General features: G+C 39.6%; 1 protein-coding gene across 7 annotated transcripts in view; it reads left to right on the plus strand.

Moving 5' to 3' along the window:
* LOC111866189 (E3 ubiquitin-protein ligase HUWE1) overlaps positions 1-22,889 on the plus strand; it is a 160,461-nt gene that overhangs the window by 129,139 nt on the left and 8,433 nt on the right. For all 7 annotated transcript variants that reach the window (XM_023854900.2, XM_033752153.1, XM_033752154.1 and 4 more), the window contains exons 55-61: positions 3,821-3,981; positions 10,981-11,260; positions 14,586-14,861; positions 16,206-16,394; positions 19,764-19,951; positions 20,045-20,178; positions 22,705-22,870. In XM_023854900.2, the coding sequence (XP_023710668.1) occupies positions 3,821-3,981; positions 10,981-11,260; positions 14,586-14,861; positions 16,206-16,394; positions 19,764-19,951; positions 20,045-20,178; positions 22,705-22,870 (1,394 nt within the window). The remainder of the gene's footprint in view (positions 1-3,820; positions 3,982-10,980; positions 11,261-14,585; positions 14,862-16,205; positions 16,395-19,763; positions 19,952-20,044; positions 20,179-22,704; positions 22,871-22,889) is intronic.

A 22,889-nucleotide genomic window follows, 5' to 3' on the forward strand; every position in this document is an offset into this window, starting at 1 on the left:
TGTAACAAAATTAATGTGATTATCATATTGTTGCCGCTAGATGTATTCAGAAATTTCAGCACTAATTTTTCTAAAATGTCACATGGTATTGAAAGTATTGAGCATTAAATGTATGTGTTCCACAAATTTTGTTTGAAGTTTATACAATGCAGTGAGTATTAAGTGAAGTAAAAAGTAAGCTAAACATGTAAGATTTTGAAGTTCCATAGTGGTGATTATAAGAGTTCTATCTTCTGGAATATAACGACATGTAGTCCATTGAAAGTCAGTTGATGTTCTGAAGGAATGTCACCTCCATCTCCAGGGTCAAAGAATGAGCCAAGCAAGCAATGTGCTTCATGCTGGTTTCTTTCTTGACTTTTTCTTTGATTCTGAAGATCCTTCATGCTGGTTTCTTTATTGACTTTATCTTTGATTCTGAAGATACTTCTTGCTGGTTTCCTTCTTGGATCATTCTTTGACCCTAAAGATGGAGGCAACATGTTCCACCAAAACATTAGTTTGCTTGCAGTTGACTGCACAGCGTTGTATCCAAGAAAAGAGAACTCTTCTGAAGCTAAACTTACCTATTCTGAGTCCAGCCAAATGCTGGGTCAGAAGGAAAAGCTGAACTGAGGACCAAGTTTGTGGTATCATGCTGGCTGCTTAGGCTGTATGCACACCTTGGGTCAATTGTGAGTTGTGGAGTTGTGATTGTTAGGGGATTCGGGGGAGGGGGGGCATGCCTCAGTGCCACAGTGTTTAAAAATCACATGTTTTGTACCCTCAGTTTGAACATTGGCTTTTGCAGTGAGAAGCCAAAGTGTAACTGCCTAATATATGACATGGCCCAGCCTAGTATTTTGGCCTTCAGGTGAAGATTAGATTTGAGATTTCAGTGGCAGTGAAAGTTATGATTGTGGCCTTTGGGTTATGATGCCAAGTAGTTTCGTTGGTGGTTATCTCCATTGTAAGGCGAGATATGGAGTAGAGATGCAAACTTAATTTCTCAGGATGATCCTAAAAATGTCTGACTTGGCTTTTATTGGAGTCATTATAGCTCAGTTCATATAATGACTTGGCCATGGGCTAGATGGCCAGAGAATCAGGGTTTGATTCCCTGTTGGTGCAGAGATTTTTCTCATCACATGTAGGCAACTTGGGGGCCCACACAGCCTCCTCTCCAGTGAGTGCAGGGGACTTTTCCCCAGGAATAATACATCGTGGGATTGGAAAGTTCCCAGACTTCTGTTGTTACTGCCTCGGTGAAAGAAGATCAGAGGGAAGGCCATGTCACACTTCAGCAAGCCTGTTGCATCAGTCTGCCACATGACACTGCGCTGTGAACACCCATTATTATTATTATTATACAAGTGCTTTTTTGACTTTGTGTTTTTTTTGTCTGCAATGGATGGCAAAATTGAGCAATGTGTCTGCATCAAGTTTTCCATGAGGCTTGGTAAATCCACTACCAAAACTCTTGAAATGCTTTGTGAGGCTTCTGGAGAACATTCTTTAAGCTGGACAGCAGTTTTTGAATGGTAGTCATGTTTCAAGGCTGATCAGGTGTCAGTTGAAGATGATGAACATTCAGGGTGACCAAGAACAAGTAAAACAACAGAAAATGTTGAGGGAATTTGACAACTCATCTACAAAGAATGTCACTGAACAATCCATGAGCTCGCAGACACTGTTGGGATCAGATATATAGTTTGTCAGGAGATCTTAACAGAAAATTTGAACATGCGCCACATTGCCATGAAGTGTGTTCCTTGTCTCGACAAATGAGCAAAAGCAGTGGCACGTAAGTGTGTGGCTTGAGCTAGGAGAGAAGGCTAACAAGGACTCAGCTTTTATCTCTAGGATCATAATGGGTGATGAAACTTGGATTTACTCCTACAGTTGTGATCCTGAAACAAAGCAACATTCATTGTAGTGGAAGAGCACAATCACCAAGAGCAAAGAGGTTTGGAGTTCAACAAAGAGAAAGGGATTGTTTGCCATGAATGTGTACCTCCTAACACTACAGTCAACTCTGACTTTTACTGTGCATTATGAGACGCTTGAGAGAAAATGTGCAAAGAAAAAGACTGGAACTTTGGTGCAACCCCATCTGGTTCCTTCATCACGACAGTGTGCCTGCCCACAGGTCCCTAACTAACAACAACATGGTTATTGTGCCCATTCTCCTTACTCGCTTGACTTAGCCCCATGCGATTTTGCTTTGTTCCCCAAATTGAAAATTATGCTGGAAACATTTTTAAACAGTGTCTGTTATCCAAAGGGAATTGCAAGCAGTACTTGACAGCATTAAGGAAAATGACTTCCAAGGTGCTTTTGAAGCATGGAGAAAATTATGGGATCGTTGTGTGCATTCCCAAGGAGACTTATTTTGAAGGAGATGGCAGCCAAAGTTGAGTAAGTTAAGTCAGCATTTCTTTTTCGACATAGTCTGGGAACTTTCCAATAGCACTTCATACGCTCACTACTCATCCCATTTAGTGCCATGGTTAAGAATGTATAACACTATACATCAACTTCCCTGTATGTCATCATGGCTGGATGTTTAATTAATTAAGCACAGGGACAAGTTTTTTCCTTTATCTTGGCCTTTATCAGAAAGACCTACATTATGTAAAGAAGTATACAAATGGAACATAACATTTTCAAAGTTTGTATTGTCCATTATGGACAAAAATTTGTTCTCATCATCAGGAACTCTCTGTGAGGGCTGCCAATACAAAATTTAATTAATATCTAGAGAATGTTTCATGTGTATGAGAAATTGGTGGGAACAGTTATTACTGTTTGAAATTCAAACACTGAATTTAGAGGTATTTGAGATTCTCATGACAAATGCTTCTGTGTTCTGATTGTTGATTCCCTGGAAAGTGGTTATTTCAGATTATGAATAAGGAGTGCAGGGTTTCAGTCATTGTTACATCCGTCACCGCGACAACTGCTACAGTTGGAACGGACACTTCCACGACGACAAATACGTGGTAATTGTGGAGTTCCCACAGTGACAAATCATAGCAACAAATTGTCGTTGAGTAACAACGGATGAGACGAGACACATTACCGGTGTAATCTATAAGGAATGTTCCCGAAGCAACGGATTGCCAAACGTGAGATCGAACCTTGGTGAGGGGTGTCCTCTATTGGGTCCACATGTGCCTTATATAAAGGGCCTGGCCTCGAACGAGTATTGGATAAAATATGGAGTAATAGAGTATTGAAATTGACAATTGAAGATTGAGTATTGGAGAACTGGAGTATTGAGAAGAAGACAATCTTGGTATAGCTGCCGCCAGAGACAGTTGAGAGCCAACCACGGCCAAGGGTAGTTGAGACGTCACATTTGAGTATTGGGCCAGAAGTCAAGTGATACTGCAAGTGATAATAATTGTAAGGTTTGTAAGTGCAAGTATCCCATAAATATCCGCTAAGTCAGAGACCCACGTGAAGGTATTTGTTGTGTGACATACCCAACACGTGACAATATCTTACAAGAATGTGACATTCCTGAAAGTAATGGCCTAAGTGGTTAGTTATATAGAGACAGAGTCCAAACTTCACAAAGAAGGATAAAAGAGGTTAAGAATAAGAAGTACACTATGCATAGGAGATTTGAAACTGCTAGCAGCAAGAGGTTATGCAGTGTGTTGCACCATGTGTAAAATATTTTGTACATTTGATCATATGCTTCACATTTGCAGTGTGTTTACATCTGATACGTAATATATGTTATAGAAGAAAAGTAATGAAGCTATCTGTGAAGTTTATTGAATTCATTGAAGGTTTCACAGTATTTGGTATAATAATGGTACATTTTGGTTAGACACACCAGGGTTCAACCATCGGCAGAAAGAAGCAGAGGAAGAGGAGGTGTTGCCAACACTCAGTGAGCAGTTAATGCTTGACAGATTATGGGACACCCTTAGTTCCTGCTTGCTGGAGCTCGCAGACACTCCAGATCATCATGCTGTCCTTGTGCTACAGGTGTGTGATTAAAGCAGTCATTCTTACATGAGTTTGTCAGATCCTGTTGCAGTCCCTTTATGGATTTGTCATTATAAGTTTCCACCATAATCCCAGTCTCCATCTTCCATTTCTTGGTCTTTCCAAATGGACTTTATGTATGGTTTCCATGTACATATTTTCATGTGTATGAGTGACTATAAACAGGGTTTTGATTGGTAATCACACTTATAGACCACTCACAGAATGTAACTATAAATAACTACAACAGCTTCACTGAGTTACACACTACAAAGATCACTGTAACTACAGCACACATAAAGTCTTCTCAGTCTTCCCTAGCTGTTCCTCGGTAGTGGATTTCAACGGCGGACGTTCTCCATACTCTGGGTTCCTGAACTGTCCCTAGTCTCAGCTACAGCAACTCTTGACTAACTGTAGCTCCCAACTTGTCCCACTTATAACATCTCTGCACAGGCTGCACAGAAAACACTGTTTCTCGTTTTAGTTCAATTGTTGTCATGGGAACTTGTTTGTTTGCAAAACCATTACTCAGTAATGGCTGTTGTATATTTGCTTACCTTGTGGTCCTTACCCAGCAACAGGTCTACATGTCACAATATATGTACGTCTTTTTNTTTTTTTTTTTGGTCATTGTTTTTATAACCAAATGTGTCCATATGCATGCAGTGACCATCTGACCAAAATTCAGTGGACTGATGAGAATGGTAGTGATGCATGTGTGTAGAGTAATATATTGTAACGTGTTTTGCTACTGAAGACACCGTTCAGTTTGTTAATTGGTTTATTTAACAACCTACAAGTATCGGCTACAATTAATTACAACACTGTTGTGGGGTTTCACACTTTATGACCCTATTCGCAATAGTCTCTTCACACTGTCTTCAGTAGTCTACACGTATTCACAGTATGGGAGCTATGTAAGTGTCCCTGTATCATACACTCCCAATTACGCACATGTCCGGTTCTTCTTTCCGCAACGGTTGTTATATTCGTAGGCTGCTGCCTTGAGAACTCGTTCACTGCTGACTTGGGAACTTGTTCACTGCTGCCTTGATAACTCACTTCGGCAGCTGATACACTTAACTCGTTCACTGCTGACCGGAGAACTCTTCGGCCGCTGATACACTTTAACTGACAACAACAACAACAACAACTGAACTCGGCAACGGCCACATTTCAACTGACTGCGGCGGCTGTGTAGTTCCCTTATATAGTCGCAGCGCTTGCCTGTTACGTAATCGGCACCGCTGTTGCCTGTTACCCGTGTCACAGCCGCGTTGCGTGTTACGTCACAGTGCGGAGGGGGGGGACGGAGCGCTGACTCATCCGCCACGTCACTGCTGGGTAGGGAGGGGTTGTCCTCCATTGCGCAACATGTCACACTATATAGATATATATATATATAGTGTCCATCTGTCTGTTGTATAATGTGACAACAGTTTTACAGGTTTGTTTGGCTTACTTGTACAGGATGCATCAATGAATCGGGTGATTTTAAAAACATTATGAACAGTAAACTATTGCATTTATTTGAGTTTAACACATATGAATACAGTGTAAACATAAAAGCATTTGGTTTTCTTAATTAAGTCACTGAAAATAGAAGGCTGTTTCCCAAAAATAATATCCGACAGATGACCACCATTCCACTGTTGGCCCTCGGTAAGTCACTCATTACTGTTTGCAGTATATCTACGGGAATTCATTCAGCTTCTTCCCAAATTCGATGTCTCAACTCCTGAACTGTGTAGGGTGCTGGAGCTTTGAAAATTTGTGATTTCAAATGCCCCACAGAGAAAAAATCACATTTGGAAAGGTCAGGTGACCTGGCTGGCCATATGATATCCCCATATCTGGAGATATGAATTTTATAGGGGTAGAAATGGAGATCTTTGTGTAAAATCTGTCGAATGCTGGCTTTAAGCAGCCCAACTGGTGTAGCATGGCGACGTTCAGACCGGCGTGGACTTCGTTGAATGGCTTCTCTTACTGCTGCTACATTCTTGGGTTTACATGCTGTTTTTACACTACCACCTTTCATCTTTAGTGTAGAACCAATAACCTCAAAGTTTTGAACCCATGTCTTGATGGCATGGACAGATGGAACTGCACGATTGCGATGAATACCAAACTCTCTTTGAAATTCACACTGAGTGATCATGAAACTGTCATTGTTTCTGTAAAATGTTTTCACAGCAGAAGCACATTGTGCTCCAGTCCACGGCTCCATTGCAACTAAAACGCTTTGAAATAAGGTGCTGGGTGGCAGTAGTGGCATTGTCCCCACTCCAACCAATCCTGGAGAAAACACTGCTGCCAAATCACCCGATTCATTGACGTACCCTATATAAGTGGGAACAATTGAAGTTCTTTTATTTCTCTGACTCTGTTATTGGATTTCTTCAGTTGAATGGCAGTCTCTTAGAAGTTGAACAAAAGTGCTGCTATTTGCTATGGTACTTGACCTCCCTAAATGCTTTTGACTGCCTATCTTAATTCTGGTTTTATGACAATGCACTCATCCACTCAGTTCACTCCTACCCCCTTCTCATTATGAGAGAGAGGTGGTGTGAGAAAGGCATTTTGCTTGTAATTTGAGAAACTGCAGTACAGTATTTATTCAGAAAATAACTTCAGGAGTAGCCAAGATTCTAAGGAATTGAAAAGAACCAGGTCTTTAAGAAAAACTACAAGTGTTACATTTCTTAGAAATCTGTATTGAAAGAAAAGCCACTGAAACTTTTTGCAAGGCTTGTGTGAATAGTATAAAGAAGTGGGAAAGTAAGGTACCTCATGTGAGCCAAACATGAATCTGATAATCTCTGCAGAAAAAGAAAAGCCTGCAATGATGGTCTTTGTAAAATTACCCTCAATTGGTTTGACAACATGGGAGCATTTTGGGTCCTGTGATTCGAGCAGCAGCTCTCCAGTTTGCCAAGGAGTTTGAAGTTCAAGATTTTCTGGCATCAAATGGATGGATGAGGAATTTAGGAAGAGAAATTTAACAAAATCTCTGTATGAACAATCAAATGAAGTGTCACAGGTTGTAGTGAATTTCTTCAAAGGAACATGCACTGAAATGATTTCAGGCTTTGAAGAAAATTACATCTTTAATGTGGATGAGTGTGGGCTCCTGTTTTTAATTGTGTGTGCTAAGACATTAGTAAGTAAATGAGATAAATGCAAAAGTGATATATATGTTAAGGAGAGGTTAACAGGTTTATTAGAATCAAGTGTTACAGTAGAGAATCTGCCTCCATATGTGATTGGTAAAGCAAATTAAATAAGTTTTGAAAATGTCACTCTAAACAGTTTTCCAGTTACCTGGAGAATTAATAAATAGGTGTGGATGACCTGTGAGAAGTTAATTGAATGGTTTATTATCATTAGCAAAGTGATGAAACAACAGAAAAAAATTAATGGTAGTATATAACTGTCCAGCTCACCAAAATTTGAAAACTTACCAAACATCTATTCAGGTTTGCAACCACTTGACCAGGGTATTGGGATAAAAAAATTTTGAGGCACAGTACAGGTAGCTTCTACTAACATCGTTTGTGGCAAGTTTCTATAATTTTGAGTCCATAACCGAATTTTTAAAGTCGGTAAATGTGCTAGATGCTGTTTTATGGGTTACTGAACATGGGATGAAGTTAGTCCAGAATAAGTCACTAATACTTTGCTGCAGCAGGTTTTGTGGTTAATTATTTTACGTCAGACCAACAAGAAAGGAAGACTGAAGGTTTGTTGCCACTTAAATCGACTCTTTGTTAGAATCATTATTGAGCTGCAGGGTCACTTCAAGCAAAGTTATTGAGATGGACAGTGATATTCCTGTATTCAGTACAATCCAACAGAAGGACATGATAACCAGTATATTGTGACATGATGCTTGAGAGCTGGATTAGTCGAGCCAGAGTAATTGTTTATTGCTATGCAGCAACTTGGTAAAGACGTTCCTGTGGAAGGGCAAGGGCAAGGTAAACACACCTCTGTAACAACAGAGAATTTCTTAGGAAACGGTGTTTTCTGTTGGGGCTGTCCTGAGACTATATAAAGAGGATCTCGAGCAGCTGAGAAAAGAGTTGAGAGAGTCTCTTGAGACGGCAGTCAAAGATGATGGAGAAGGCAGTGTGTGTCATTTAATGGTTTATGGAGTGTAGTAACAAGTTGTGTAAGTGTGATAAATCCAGTCATCAATCCAAAACCAGTCTGTAAGTCATGCACAACCCAAATACATGACAGTATTGAGTGAACTGAGTGACGAACACGGGACAAGATGAACACAGTGACAGAGGAGAGGAACCTAATGAGAGCAATGTTGATCCTATACAAGATACAGTAAGCAGCATAGAAACTTTTGATATGTTAAGAAAACTTAAGTATTTTACAGTGAAGAACAACACTGAAACGTTTCATTGGTGCCAGAAACTGTTTGAATGAACGCATAATAGCAAACAAAACAACTGATTAACAACCATTAGATTCATTTGTGAAAGAAAAATATCCTGTGTAACAGAAAAATCTCAAAAGAATGTGAAGTAGCTGTTGTAAGTACTGTAGTAGTGTTTCAAATACTATATCTTCCTTGAAATTAAAACATATCATTCTATAATTATAGAAATGCAGTTCATATTTCTTGTAATTAGTTACCTTCATAATTTGCTTACTGAGCATTTAGAATTACATAAAACTTTTCGTACTTGAGTTATTGACAACAAATTTGTGTTTTATGGCCGCTATCTTCACGTCCCAAGGGTGGTAACTATACATAGGTTCTACTGTGTTGTTTTTGTTAGAGTTTTATGCTTCATTCATTTAATATTATAGTAAGCGTCCCAGTCCTGTGTTTTCTGCATTTCTTATCAATGATGAAGTAACATCCATTTCTTCCCTTTACCCTGTTCCTCAGGTTATTTTCCCTTGTATTGCTGTGCAATATTCAGATAGCACCTGTTTCTGTGCAACAGTTGAGGTATTGTTGGACTATAACAATGCAGTGATGTTTTTTGATGTTGTCTGTGCCGATATGTTGTAAGCAGGACGATTTGAAACGAGTTAGTTGTTGGTAGAAGTTGTCAGCAGTTGGTTGAGTGAAGTGACGTGATTTAGCTGGTTGGTTGGTGAGAGAGGTCAGTTATCAGTTGAAAATCAGTCTGTGAAAAGACTAGGAGATTAGTGTGAAATGGCCATCAGCCTGCGACCCAGTTAGTTGAGTTGTCAGGTGACAAGAGTTCTGCATGGGCAGCTCTGACAAGAGGACCTGAGCGTGGGAAGCCGAAGGATCTCCACTGTATTAAATCTATTGCCAGGAAATGGCTAATGGAGACTGTAATAGACTGAGGATGCTAGTTTGTGTGTGTCAATGAACCGTAAAGTGTATTTCTGAGTAGTATATACAAGTGGTGAATAAATTCAATACCTAATCCATGCTTCATCTATAGTCACAGAACCCCTAAAACTAGACAGTAATGTTGGTCAGAGTTTTGCATAAAATATGCAGATATGCAAGTACAGCTTTACATAATACGAGGGGAGTTCAAGTTCTAAGGTCTCCGATTTTTTTTCTCAGGACTGGGAGCAGATAGACACATGCGGTTTAGTTTAAAACACGTGTTAACTCTTTATGAATGCATGACAGAGATGGCAGCACTCTACGGCACACAGGACTCTAGTGGTAGCGGCGAGAGTGAGGAGTGTTTTTGATACTTAAAATGGCGACGTTTTCGTTACAAGAACAGAGAGTAATCATTCGTTTTCTCCACTTGCGTGGTGTGACATCCATTGAAATTCATCGCCAGTTGAGTGAGACGTGTGGTGATGGTGTCATGAATGTGAAAAATGTGCATTCATGGGTGCGACAGTTCAAAGAAGGCCGAACGTCGTGTGACAACGAACCAAAACAATCTCGGCCTCGCACCAGCCGGTCTGACAACATGGTTGAGCGAGTTGAGAAAGTTGTTTAGGAGGATTGCCGATTGAGTGTGGAAAACATCGCCTCCAAAGTTGGCATTTCCGTGGGATCTGTATACAAAATCTTGCATGAAGACCTGCGAACGCGGAAAGTGTCCTCCAGGTGAGTGCCACGAATTCTGGCGGATGACCACAAGGCTGCACGCATGGCAATTTGCCAGGCGATGTTGACACGTGATGAAGGCATGAATGGGACTTTCTTTTCATCAACTGTAACAATGGATGAGACATGGATGCCATTTTTCAAGCCGCTATTGCATCAGCAATTTTCCAGTGGTCAAAACAAACTCCTACAGAAGCGTTCGCAGCGGCCATGGAATCATGGCATCGACGTTGTGAAAAATGTGTACGGCTGCAGGGAGATTACGTTGATAAGTGACAGAAGTTTCAAATTTTTTGTACGATTATTGTGTGAGAAGAAAATCGGAGACCTTAGAACTTGAACGCACAACGTATGTTGAGGTGATTACAGTTGAATATGATGTAACACTATCACCTACAGGCTGCTTCCTGATTCCTTGATGATCATTGAGGTGAAAATTTCTCATGATAGAATTTTGATTCATGCATGTTTGTCTTAAAGTTGAATGCAGTATGGGAACATTGTATGGATGTTCATGCCTACGTATTGCACCACGTGATTCCTTGATGATCTTTGAGCTGAAAATGTTCCTTGATACAACTTTGTAACCAACACATAATTTTCATTAATGATGTGTTCAAACACATTATAACCGGCTTCCAACCATGGCATCCTGGGTTCTCTCTCAGGTCTGGTCACTTGGATTTGTCGTTAACATAGCACTGGGGCAGGTTTTCTCCAAGTACTTTGGTTTCCCCTTCCAGTTTCCATTATGCCAACTACTCCACATTCATTAATCATCTAACACTGTATGGCTTCAGTACTGACAGTGTTGTTAAATAACCAGCTTGAATGAAAATTCTTGTATTTATTCTAGCTATAATTTTTTTCAGTTTACAAATCATTGAGGAAGGTTTATGGATGTGTGTTTTGATTTACAGCCAGCTGTAGAATCATTCTTCCTAGTGCATGCAACAGCTGCTGAAGAGCATCGATTAGCATATGATGGACGTGACAGTCGCAATGTACAGGAACAACGTCCTCGTGAAAATCCTGCCCCACCAGAGGTAGCTATCATCCAGCCAGATGTGGCTCCTGCATCAGATTCAGATGGCAACTCTACAGCACAACCCACTTCTGTCTGCTTCAACTTCAACTGGGAGGTCACACCATCTCCAGTAACACTTCCTCCTGATCAGCAAAAGTTCCTCAAGTTTGCAGGTCGGTGAAAATAATTTATGATCTTTCATATGACTGCAGTGTACTAACATTTCTCACTTCATATAAAAGTAAATTTATATAGCATTGATAGTCACACTGCTTTAAAATGGCATTTATTTGAGGCATTTGAACTGCAGCTACAGCTGGTGCAGTTTCCTTGTAACTCCTGTGAGTGTAGAAATCAAAACAGTGGGGGCTGATGATATTGCAGTTTTGTGTGGCAGATCATCATCAATTAAGATGGATGACCTGTGGTCAGTTTGATATAGAAGCATGTGCTGAAGAATTGAGTATATTGGTAGATGTCATGTGTGAATGATGTCCAAAGTATTTGTTATCTTTTCAAACTTGCTGCATACTCTCAGTAAATATGAGGACCATTTGAATATATTTTTGACTGGATTATTGGTGCTGACACAGTTAAACCACACAGCCTTGGTCAGAATTTTAAGAGACTCAAGGTCCTTTGAGGTGGGGGAAAATGGGTTCTCTTTTTTGAGACACCAGCTTTTTGTGAAGCTCGTAAGTAGATGCAGATCTCAAGTTGCCGGTAGAAGTATTCCCATTCCTTGAACAGATTGTCTTCATAGATGATTTGTTATAGTCTGTAACAAATTTATAATTGCAAACAATAAAGGAATTCTGGCTCTAGGATTTGCTATTTTGTCTGTGTACAAATGAACTTAGCATGATATCTGTGGCATGAATGGTGTTTTATTGAGGGATTATAAACTTATATTATTACATAATCACAAGTTTAACATTGAGAGCATGAGATTTGTAGGACTGGAAGTCTGCATGGGAAAAGTAGGCTTTATAATTTCTGTCCTGAATTTCAGGTTTATAGTCCATTATAAGGAGGGCACTGGAGAAACTTTAAACTCTTAATGAAGTAGAAGCTGTTGTAGATATAGGGTTCAAAGTGCATGGATTAAAATGATTCAGTTCGGTTTTGGTTACCTACTGTAATAATGGAAATCCAGAGTTTGCTGCTATTGATAAAAGTTTATTCTTTTCTGTTCAGTACTTGAAACAATTACATCATCTTATCTTCATATATTTAAAAGAATGTACTGTACTTTAGTGTTCAGAAACTAACTCTGTATAAAAGATATAACATGGCTACTTAAAAGTGAGGGGCATGTGATAGTGTAGTTTGTAGCCACACTATGCTGCAAGCTGGAAGGTCACAGGTTCAAATCTCAATCAGGTCATTGAATTTTTCATTTGACCCAATCCTTCCAGCTGCACTATGGCTTTGGGTTCAACTCATCCTCTAACAGGAATAAGTACCAGGAATCTTCCTAGGAGTGCTAAAGGGCAGCTGGCTGATAACATCACTGCCATCTGTGAACCGATTGTCTAGAAAATGTGGGAACGTCTCACAACCCTATAAGCCTCCACAGCCTGTTAAAAGGATAACTTTACCTTTTACTTAAAAGTGGATGAAACTATCATACTGTCCTGTTTGAATATGCCACTTATCTTCAAAGGATTGCTTTGTGTTGTCAGTTGCAACTTAAAAAGGGTCACCTTCTTCTTATGAGGACGAATTACAAATACGATTTTTGCACTTCTGCATATAATTATGAGGGTCATACTGAAAGTCATGAGCAACAATTTTTTATAAAGTAACATGCTTTATTATTGACAAACCAAATACACCACCTCAATCTACAGATCTTTTTTAATTTTTTCACATAATCACCACTTCTTTGTACACATTTCTCCCAGCGTTCTGGGNTGATTGTCTAGAAAATGTGGGAACATCTCACAACCCTATAAGCCTCCACAGCCTGTTGAAGGGATAACTTTACCTTTTACTTAAAAGTGGATGAAACTATCATACTGTCCTGTTTGAATATGCCACTTATCTTCAAAGGATTGCTTTGTGTTGTCAGTTGCAACTTAAAAAGGGTCACCTTCTTCTTATGAGGACGAATTACAAATACGATTTTTGCACTTCTGCATATAATTATGAGGGTCATACTGAAAGTCATGAGCAACAATTTTTTATAAAGTAACATGCTTTATTATTGACAAACCAAATACACCACCTCAATCTACAGATCTTTTTTAATTTTTTCACATAATCACCACTTCTTTGTACACATTTCTCCCAGCGTTCTGGGTGTTTGAAAATTCCCCTTCTGTAAAATTCCATTCCAGCCATCTGAAGACACCGACGCACTGCTTTCTGAATTGCCTTCCTTGTCTCAAAACGTCCACACAGCTGATCCTTCACAAATCCAAAAAGATGGTAGTCGGAGGGTGCCAGATCAGAGCTAAAGGAAGGGTGTGGAAGAACTTCCCACCCCATCTTTGCAGTTGCTTCCAGTGTGAGGCTAGCAGTGTGGGGGCGAGCGTTGTCCTGCAGGATGATGATGTTTTGTCCCGGACGTTTATCACACAATGCACGACAGAGCTTGTGCAGCACCTGGACATAACGAGCAGCATTGATGCTTTGCCCACGTTCCAGGAATTTTGTCAGAATAAACCCCTCTGCATCCCAGAAGACTTTGCCCATCACCTTTGCAGCTGATGGCACTGTGTTTACCTTCTTTTTTGATGGAGAATGCAAATGGTGCCATTCCATACTCTGCTGTTTTGTTTCAGGCTCGAAATGGTGAAACCAGCTTTGATCACCTGTAACAGTACAGAGCAAAAAATCATCGCCTTCGTGTTGATATCTCTGCACCAGTTCTGAGGTGATGACTTTTTGCTGACTTTTGTGGTCTTCGGTCAGTAACCGCAGGACCCAACAAGCACAAACTTTCCTATAGCCCAAGCTTTCAATCATCTCCTGTACTGCACTGTACCCTATTCCAAGTTTTCAGGCTATTGTGTCCACAGTCACATGCCTGTCATCTTGAATGATCTCATCCAATCTTTCCTTGTTGCATTCAGTTGAGGCTGTTCAAGGACGACCGCTCCAAGGCTCATCTTCGAACACTGCTCACACCCATGCACACACTTCCATAAGCACGCTGAAGTCTCTGGTGAATTTCTGCAGCAGGGCTTTCCTCTTTCACAAGAAGTTCAATGACAGCACGCTGGCGAAACGACATATCATTGTCGGCCATTTTATTAGGAGTGATACTGGTCACGTGATGCAAGCTACTGACGTCACAAGACACTCAAGGTTAAGACAACAGCTGGTTCCACATACCACTGTACTCTCTTTCGTCTCCTGTTCCCAGGTTCATGCAAAGAAAAGTTGCTCATGACTTTTGGTACGACCTACGTAATTAAAATAGCAGACAGTGAGCAAAATCCAGAAACCCATATTACACTCTCTCTCTAACTTTCGTAACAATTTTTACAGAGACACATCGGACGGTATTGAATCAGATTCTTCGCCAGTCTACTACACATTTAGCTGATGGTCCTTTTGCCGTTTTGGTTGATCACACCAGAGTGTTAGACTTTGATGTAAAGAGGCGATACTTCAGATCTGAGTTGGAGAGAATGGATGAGGGCATCAGACGGGAGGAACTGGCAGTCCACGTCCGTAGAAGTCACGTATTTGAAGATTCTTTCCGTGAACTTCACAGGCGAAGTGCTGATGAATGGAAAAATAGGTTTTACATTGTATTTGAAGGTATTGAATGCAGTCCATATTGCAAATATTTTCCTTAAAAAAATATGTTTCCAGTTTTATTCGGCAGTATGTTTTTCAGTTTTAATAATGAAACCATAAATGTTTGGTATGCAGAAATGTATTTTGAGATAACTGCAGATTGTTTTCTTTAATGTGATGATAATTGATAGTGTCTGTAACTTAAAACTTCAGAATTTTTTTTGTGAATGTCATGATTACTAACTTCATGGACTTTTAGATTTTATTAACTTCATGGAACCGAGCCCCTCTTGGGAAGCCACGAGTTGTGCAGCTACCCAAGAAATTCCCAACATTTTATGGAACCAGAAGGTTCATAACTTGTTCACAAGATCCCTCCACTGGTCCCTATCATGTGACAGATCAGTCCAGTCCATACCATACTATGCCATCCCATCTCTCTAAGGTCTATTTTATTATTATCCACCCACCTACATCTTAGTCTTACTAGTGGGCTCTTTCCTTCTGGCTTTCCCACCAGTATCCTATACGCATTCCTTTTCTCCCCCATTCATGCTGCATGCCCCACCAATTTCATCATCCTTGACTTGATCATTCTAATTGTACTTGGCAAATAGCACAATTTAGAAGTTCCTCATTATGCAGTTTTCTCCAACCTCCAGTTTCTTCGTTCCTGTTCATTCCAGATATTCTCCTGAGCACCCTGTTCTCAAACGCCTGTAGTCTGTGTTCCTCCATTAATGTCAGAGACCAAGTTTCACACCCAGACGGAACTACAGGCAAAATTATAGTTTTGTATATTATAATTTTTATGTTTTTAAACAGCAGATGAGAAGACAAAAGATTCTAGACTGAATGGTAACAAGCATTACCCAGATTCAGTCTCCTCTTAATTTCCTCCTGAATTAGGTTTTGCTTTGTCATTGTAGTTCCCAAATATCTGAACTGTGCCACATTTTCAAAGCATCTATTAGCTATCTTTAGCTCATGATTTTGCCCTGCATTCTAGTGATGAGACAGGAACATATACTTCCTTTTCTCTACGTTTACTTTTAGACCAACCTCCTTACTAGCGTCAATGAATGTTTGTATGTTTTTCTTTATGGTATCTATATTATCTCTCCATAGATTCACATCATCAGCATAGACCAGCGGCTGATGTGTCTGTTTGGGAAAATTATGATACCAAAATCAGATTGTTATTGATATGCTTTTATTTAGCCTGCTCTTGGCAGATGATAACAGTTATTGAAATAACAGTGACTGAAGTTTCAGTTGTAATTTCTATCATTTATGGCTTTCCAATAAGTCAGAGAGCTGTATTTCAGGGAACAAGTTATCATATAAGTATATTCAAATCTACAGGTGAAGAGGGCCAAGATGCAGGAGGTCTACTGCGGGAGTGGTATGTGATAATATCACGAGAAATATTCAACCCAATGTATGCACTGTTTACAACATCACCTGGAGATCGTGTGACGTATATGATCAACTCCTCATCACACTGCAACCCAAATCACTTGTGCTACTTCAAGTTTGTTGGCAGAGTCATTGGTTAGTACACCCTTAATAGCATAGTACAACCTTGATATAACAAAAAATTGTGAAATCCATAAAAAGTGTTCATTCTGTCGATCATTTCTGTAGTTTACTGATATATTGTCTGGACCACCTGTAACAGAACTCTTATGTCAGTGTTTATATATGTTGCCACCTAGTTAACCTACTTTTGAGAATAACAAGTTTGGTTCCAGTTGAGCTGTGAGTGAGCCACCTACCTAGAAATGTGCAAAGGGTGAGAGCAAAGTTCATATGGATCACTGATGGATGTTAAATTTTTCTGAAGTCATTGCTCTCTCCCTTGTCACTCTTTGCAATTGGTCCTTGACTGATGGGACATCTACTTTCAAGAGTCTGCCAGCACGGAGTGTCAAGTGCTACTGGTTGCCATTGTTTGCTGAATGTGCTATCACCATGTCAGATGCCTTCGGTGAAATAGTCTTGAGAACTGCTGTAGTCCTTGATGAGCTTCAGTGAAGTTAACCAGATTTTCTGAATAAATTCGGGCACCTTTACCTTGTCTGGCCAAGAATCTTCTAAATGCTGTTATGAAAACTGCTGCTGTTGTCAAAATGCTTTGCCTTTGCTATTATCTTTACTCTTCCCCTTGATGAGTTTCAAATAGCACAATATAATCTGTGCATATATACAACATAGGGTGCAATGATTAAATCCCACTTGGTGGTACTTCTCTTATTAGCTCTGAAAGACTGGTGCCTTTCGTCAAGAAATATGTGATGCAATCATATACTGTTTCTTGTGTTATCCTTATTGCACTGTGTAGCCAATATTGTCACACTGAATGGATTAGTGCTTATTGTCTGATATATAAACTCCTTACTAAGCACTCATAAGTGGTTATTTGGAAGAACAGTTCTGATACGTCTAAAGGCTGGAGCTTGTCTCTTTATGTGGTGATTCCATTTGGATGAAGGAATAGGTGCACTGAATTATATTGGCTCTTCTTGGAATTTGGTTTCTTATCCCAAAAATCCTTTAGTTCCTGTTATACTACTACTACTACTACTACTACTAGTTTGAATCAGAGAATTGAAATGATAGGCGGGTGCAAATCCACTGCTTTTATAATCCTGTTTGCTTAGTTTCTGTTGCTTTGAATTTCAAATGAAAAACAATTCAATAAATGATGACTGTGCAGAGTTGCTGGTTATGACAATCTGTCCACAATGTGGCTATTAGATAATTGAATCCTTCACATCAGAAAACCTGCAGTGTTATCAGCAGGATATCTTGTACCTCAAACAGGTAAAATCAGTAGTCTTAATTCTTTGTAAGCACCTATGCAATCAGTCCCCAAGGGAATTATATGAAGGGCATTCCATATATAATGCCTCCTATTATTTTATGTTAATCTGTAACGTCTTAGCTGGATGTTGGTGGTGCTGTAGTAAAGGTTGAACCTTCCCGCCAATGTACTGTTAGTTTGGTTGTCGTGCAACACATAGCGACAGAAGATCAGTCTACCAAAATGGCGTCTGAACACAGAAGTGCGTACGAGACAGATATGTGTTATTGAATTTCTCACTGCCAAATTGCACCCATTTACATCCATCTACACTTGCTAAAGGTGTATGGAGACGATACAGTGGATGTCAGCACATTGAGGCGGTGGGTAGTGCGTTTCAACAGTGGCGAAAGTAAAGTGCATGACAAACCATGCCCTCAGCATCCCCGCTCAGCTGCCACTCCTCACAATGAACAGCGCCTCAATCAGCTCATCCATACAGATTGGCAGATAATGACCAGGGAACTGTGTGCATGGCTTAATATCGGCTGTAATGCATTGGAAACAATGTTGGTGAAGCTGGGTTATCACAAAGTCTGTTCCAAGTGGGTCCCGCGGGTGCTTATACAAGACCACAAAACGCATTGACTGGAAGTGTGTCACAACCTGTTGCACCAGTTTGAGGCTGAAGGTGACAAGTTTCTGGACAGCATCATCACCAGAGATGGGACGTGGTGTCACCACTACGAGCCGGAATCCAAAAGACAGACCATGGAGTGGCAACATCAGTATTCCCCAAGAAAAAAGAAGTTCAAGACATGGCCATCGGCAGGGAAAGTGATGTGCACGGTCTTTTGGGATAGGCAGGCTGTGATTTTGTTGGATTTCCTGGAGCCTGGTGAGACTTTCAATTCTGAACGCTACAAGATGACGCTGACTAAGCTGAAAGCCAGCATTTCCTGAGTCAGGCCAGAGAAGCAGACAACCTTTCGCTTGCAACACAATAACGCTAGACCCCATACCAGTTTGGCGACCACCGCACACATTGCAAAGTTTGGCTGGACTGTCCTGCCACATCCACCTTGTAGCCCCGATTTAGCACCTTCAGACTTCCATCTCTTTGGGCCTATGAAAGATGGACTATGTGGGCAACATTTTCCAGACAATGCTGTCATTGCAGCTGTAAGAAAGTGGCTAGCCCTGCTGGCGCAGACTTTTACGGACGCAGCACACAGGCTCTTGTTCATCTCTGGCAAAAGTGCATAACGAATATTGGTGATTATGTGGAAAAATAACTGTTAGTAGCTGAAATCTTGCTCTGTTTAACTGTATTATTATGCTTTCTGTATCTGTTATAGTTTTCATTAAAAAAAATAGGAGGCATTATATATGGAACGCTCCTCGTACATGCATACACATCAACCACTCAGCAAACACACCTGCATTTGCCTCATGCTTATTTACAATGAACAAGGTTAGATGCATATAAATATATATCTTGGACATTTCTTTATTTTAAATTAGCCTGAAAGGATAGGAAGGAATTTCTGTGTAGAAGGTAGTACTCATACTAATGTCCAGTTGGTTCCAGAAGATATGTCTTCAGCCCCTTTGTTGGTATTAGAATGACTTGCTACTCCACTTGTGCGAGCTATTTAAATTTGCAAGTGTATCAGTCTCGTATGCTTTCATGTCCGTTTTTTTTTCTTTGGCCAACACTTTCGAACCTACAAGGCTGTTGCTTGGAAGTTGAGATTAATGTTCACATACCCTCTGTTGATATCTTGAAATACTATTCATTACTATTCTCTGTTCCATATGTCTATGAAGTCAATGCAAATAAAATATCTCTAACAGGTGATGGCATGTATGGTTCCTATTGGATTGCAGGCTGAGAATGTACTTTTCACATGATACAGATGATGCCTGTCTTCATTACGACATTAGTATGTTGGTATACAGGTGACATTGCAGAATAATTTGTGCATTGTGAAGTACGTTTTGAACTCATCCCCTTTTGTATGTCTATGTATGTTTCATAAATAATCTGAATGGTTTTTAAACTTTGATTTCTCAAACCCAATTAATAGGTCCACATCAAATGTTACATTTTTCAGCTAAGGCGATTTATGACAACAAGCTTCTGGAGTGCTACTTTACACGGTCATTCTACAAGCACATACTGGGAATTCTTGTCAAATATACCGATATGGAGAGCGAGGATTACAGCTTCTATCAGGGTCTCGTTTATCTTATGGAACATCGTGTCAGTGACCTGGGTTATGACCTTACATTCAGTGCAGAAGTGAGTAGAGGTGCTGAAGTGTAAGAAATTTGTTTATTATTTTGTGACTTCTGCACATTAGTTCTGACATCCAATTTTATTTCCAAATTACAGGTCCAGGAATTTGGGGTAACGGATGTCCGGGATCTGATTCCAAATGGCCGCAACATTCAAGTATGTGAACAGAATAAGATGGACTATATCAGATTGGTATGTCAGATGAAGATGACGGGAGCCATTCGTAAACAGTGAGTTATTCACAGTTGAAACTTATAATTCCTGTACACACCATACATGTTCCTTGCCAGTTGTGAGACTTGCAGATCAAGTTTATTTATAATTTGATTCAGGACAGACATTGAGTTATTTAATTTTCTTCGTATTTGATATAATAGTTACTCCAATATGTCTGACTCGTGAGTCATCAGAATCTTTGGGTAGTTGTAGGGTAAACTCTGCCTAAGACATCTTGGGGGGAGCATCATCATCCGATAGTGATGTAGATCATTATATCACTATTAGAAAGTTATGATATTCTATTTTCAGCATACAGTGGGAATGAAAATCACCATAAAGGAGATGTTATTCAATGCATAGAACTTCTTTACATATAGTTGCCAACTCAGTGTATAGCACACTGTCTTCTTTCTCCCTAGTAAGTGTTGAGCCTCATGATACGATTCCCATGAAGATACAGGAGGTGCATGTATAGATGATACATTTGAATATTTGACAAAAAAATTGTTTATTGTTTTTTATTATTATTATTATTTACTTATTGTTCTATATCTTGGTTTTGAAGAATATAAAAAGTGCTCCCCCCCCCCCCCCCATTAGCACTTGCTTAGTATGACCTCCATTTTGTCTAACAGCTTCTTGAAGTCAAACACATAAATTTGTGATGACCCTGTGACACATGTCCTCATCTTTCTCATTCACAGCTGGGTAATCATTGCTCTAATTTTCGTAATATTTTGAAGTTTCATTAGAAATGTTTTCTCCTTCAAAAACCCCCATAAAGATAAATCACATGGGTTCAAGTCTGGGCTAAGTGGTGGGCAAAAATGTCTGCAATTGTGATGCTCTGGATAGTGGTGTGACATGATGCAAGGACCGAAAATAGTATTCAAAAATCCAACATGACGTTAGTGGTGTGTAGCATGCCACTCTCCTGCATAAACCACTGATTGTGTATAAGCAGTTAGGTTGCCATACGTTATACAAAGTCAGCCTGGATCACATACAAATATCACTGAGAATTTACAGTTTCTTTGAAGAAAATTGGTCCGATTAAGTCATGAGTGGAAGTGCTACCCGAACGGTCACTTTTCTTCCATGGCTATTTCTTTTGTGAAAGTTATGTTCTATGTTCTCTTGCCCAAAAGTGCACATTCTGGTTATGAACAGTCCCATCAATAAAAATAGGTCTCATCAGGAAACCATATATTGCAGAATGTTGCATTTTCCTCTTCTTCCTGTGCTCCAAATTGAAACCACCTTTCCATATTATGTACAGAAAGAGAACTCTCTTTGTTTTGGCAAAAAAGACAAAAACTTTGCTCTTTTCAGTCATCAGATATTTGTGATCTGCCATTACACTTAACTGACATCTAGTTGCAGCATGGCATTCAGCGTTTTTGGTAATCTATAAGAGAATTTCCCAGAACTAATCGAAAGTGTTGCAAAATTAGAATTACATGCATTGAACGAGTTTTTTTAAATTGATTTTACGAATGTGTCAAATGTTTGTGTGCCACCCTGTATGTGAGCAAATCATACTGGTAGAAGCCACACCATTTTATAATTTCCTGCCATCAGTACTGCCAACTTAGTATCCATGTGAACTTCTGTGATGGGAGGGACACCATTGCCACTTTGCACATTAAGACCTAGAATATGCAACTTTCATGACCTCTGTAGCTTCTCTGTTTTGCTAAGAATAGAAAAGTTTTAATATTATTATAGACATTTGTTGGGTTTTTTCAATGCACATTCCTCTGAAACACACCTGACCTTTTATTGTCATTTCTTTTGAACCTCTCTGTTAGAATATGCCATTAGGTAGGTACAGGAAAACGGCAAGGAGATATAATGGAATGATATACATCACCTTCTTATCTATGCTAATTATGTCAGTTTATTGAGTGAAAACATGAACATTATGAAGAAAGTTATATGTGCTGTATTAGACACTGGTAAGTTTACCAGGATATAAATACAGAGAAAGCTAAGTGTATAATTATGTCTCATCGCCAGAATATCAGAGCTCATTCTGTCATTGTGTTCTTTCCAGTTTCTATGATGTTCTACAAAATGGTTTCTTTGTGAAATTTGTAGTTCTCATTATTTCTTTTATGGTCCAGAAGGATCTGTTCTGTAGTCCACATGAAACATATTTCTGCTAATAATCTTTTGTTATCCATTTTCATTTTCTATGATTCACTGCCATAAGATGGTTTTGCCCTTGTATCAGTAAATCATGATCAGTGAGAAGAACTGATGAAGGGAAACTGATTAATGAAGTTGTTGTGCCTAATAACAGAGTAAGTTCACCAGATGTTTTTAGACAGGACGGATATGTTTGTTAGATTTGAGGTTGTCATAGCTGTGACTATGAAGAGTACTAACTGCTGGGATGTGATGCTATGTAGCCTGGCAAAAGTATCAGCATGCCCTGGAAACTTAATGAAACTAATACTAGACTACAGTGTGTCATCCCAGAATATGGTACTCTTCAGGATGGATAATTATTTGAAGTGTCTCTGGGATTACAGGATCAATGCCTTTTTGGAAGGCTTCTATGACATCATCCCAAAGCGGTTGATATCGATCTTTAATGAGCAAGAGCTAGAGTTACTGATCTCAGGATTGCCTAATGTGGATATTGAAGATTTAAGAGCTAACACAGAGTACCACAAATATCAACCCACATCCCTCCAGGTGAGAGTCAACACGTGGA

This window comes from Cryptotermes secundus, unplaced genomic scaffold, assembly GCF_002891405.2.
Source record: "Cryptotermes secundus unplaced genomic scaffold, Csec_1.0 scaffold599, whole genome shotgun sequence".
NCBI lineage: Eukaryota > Metazoa > Arthropoda > Insecta > Blattodea > Kalotermitidae > Cryptotermes > Cryptotermes secundus.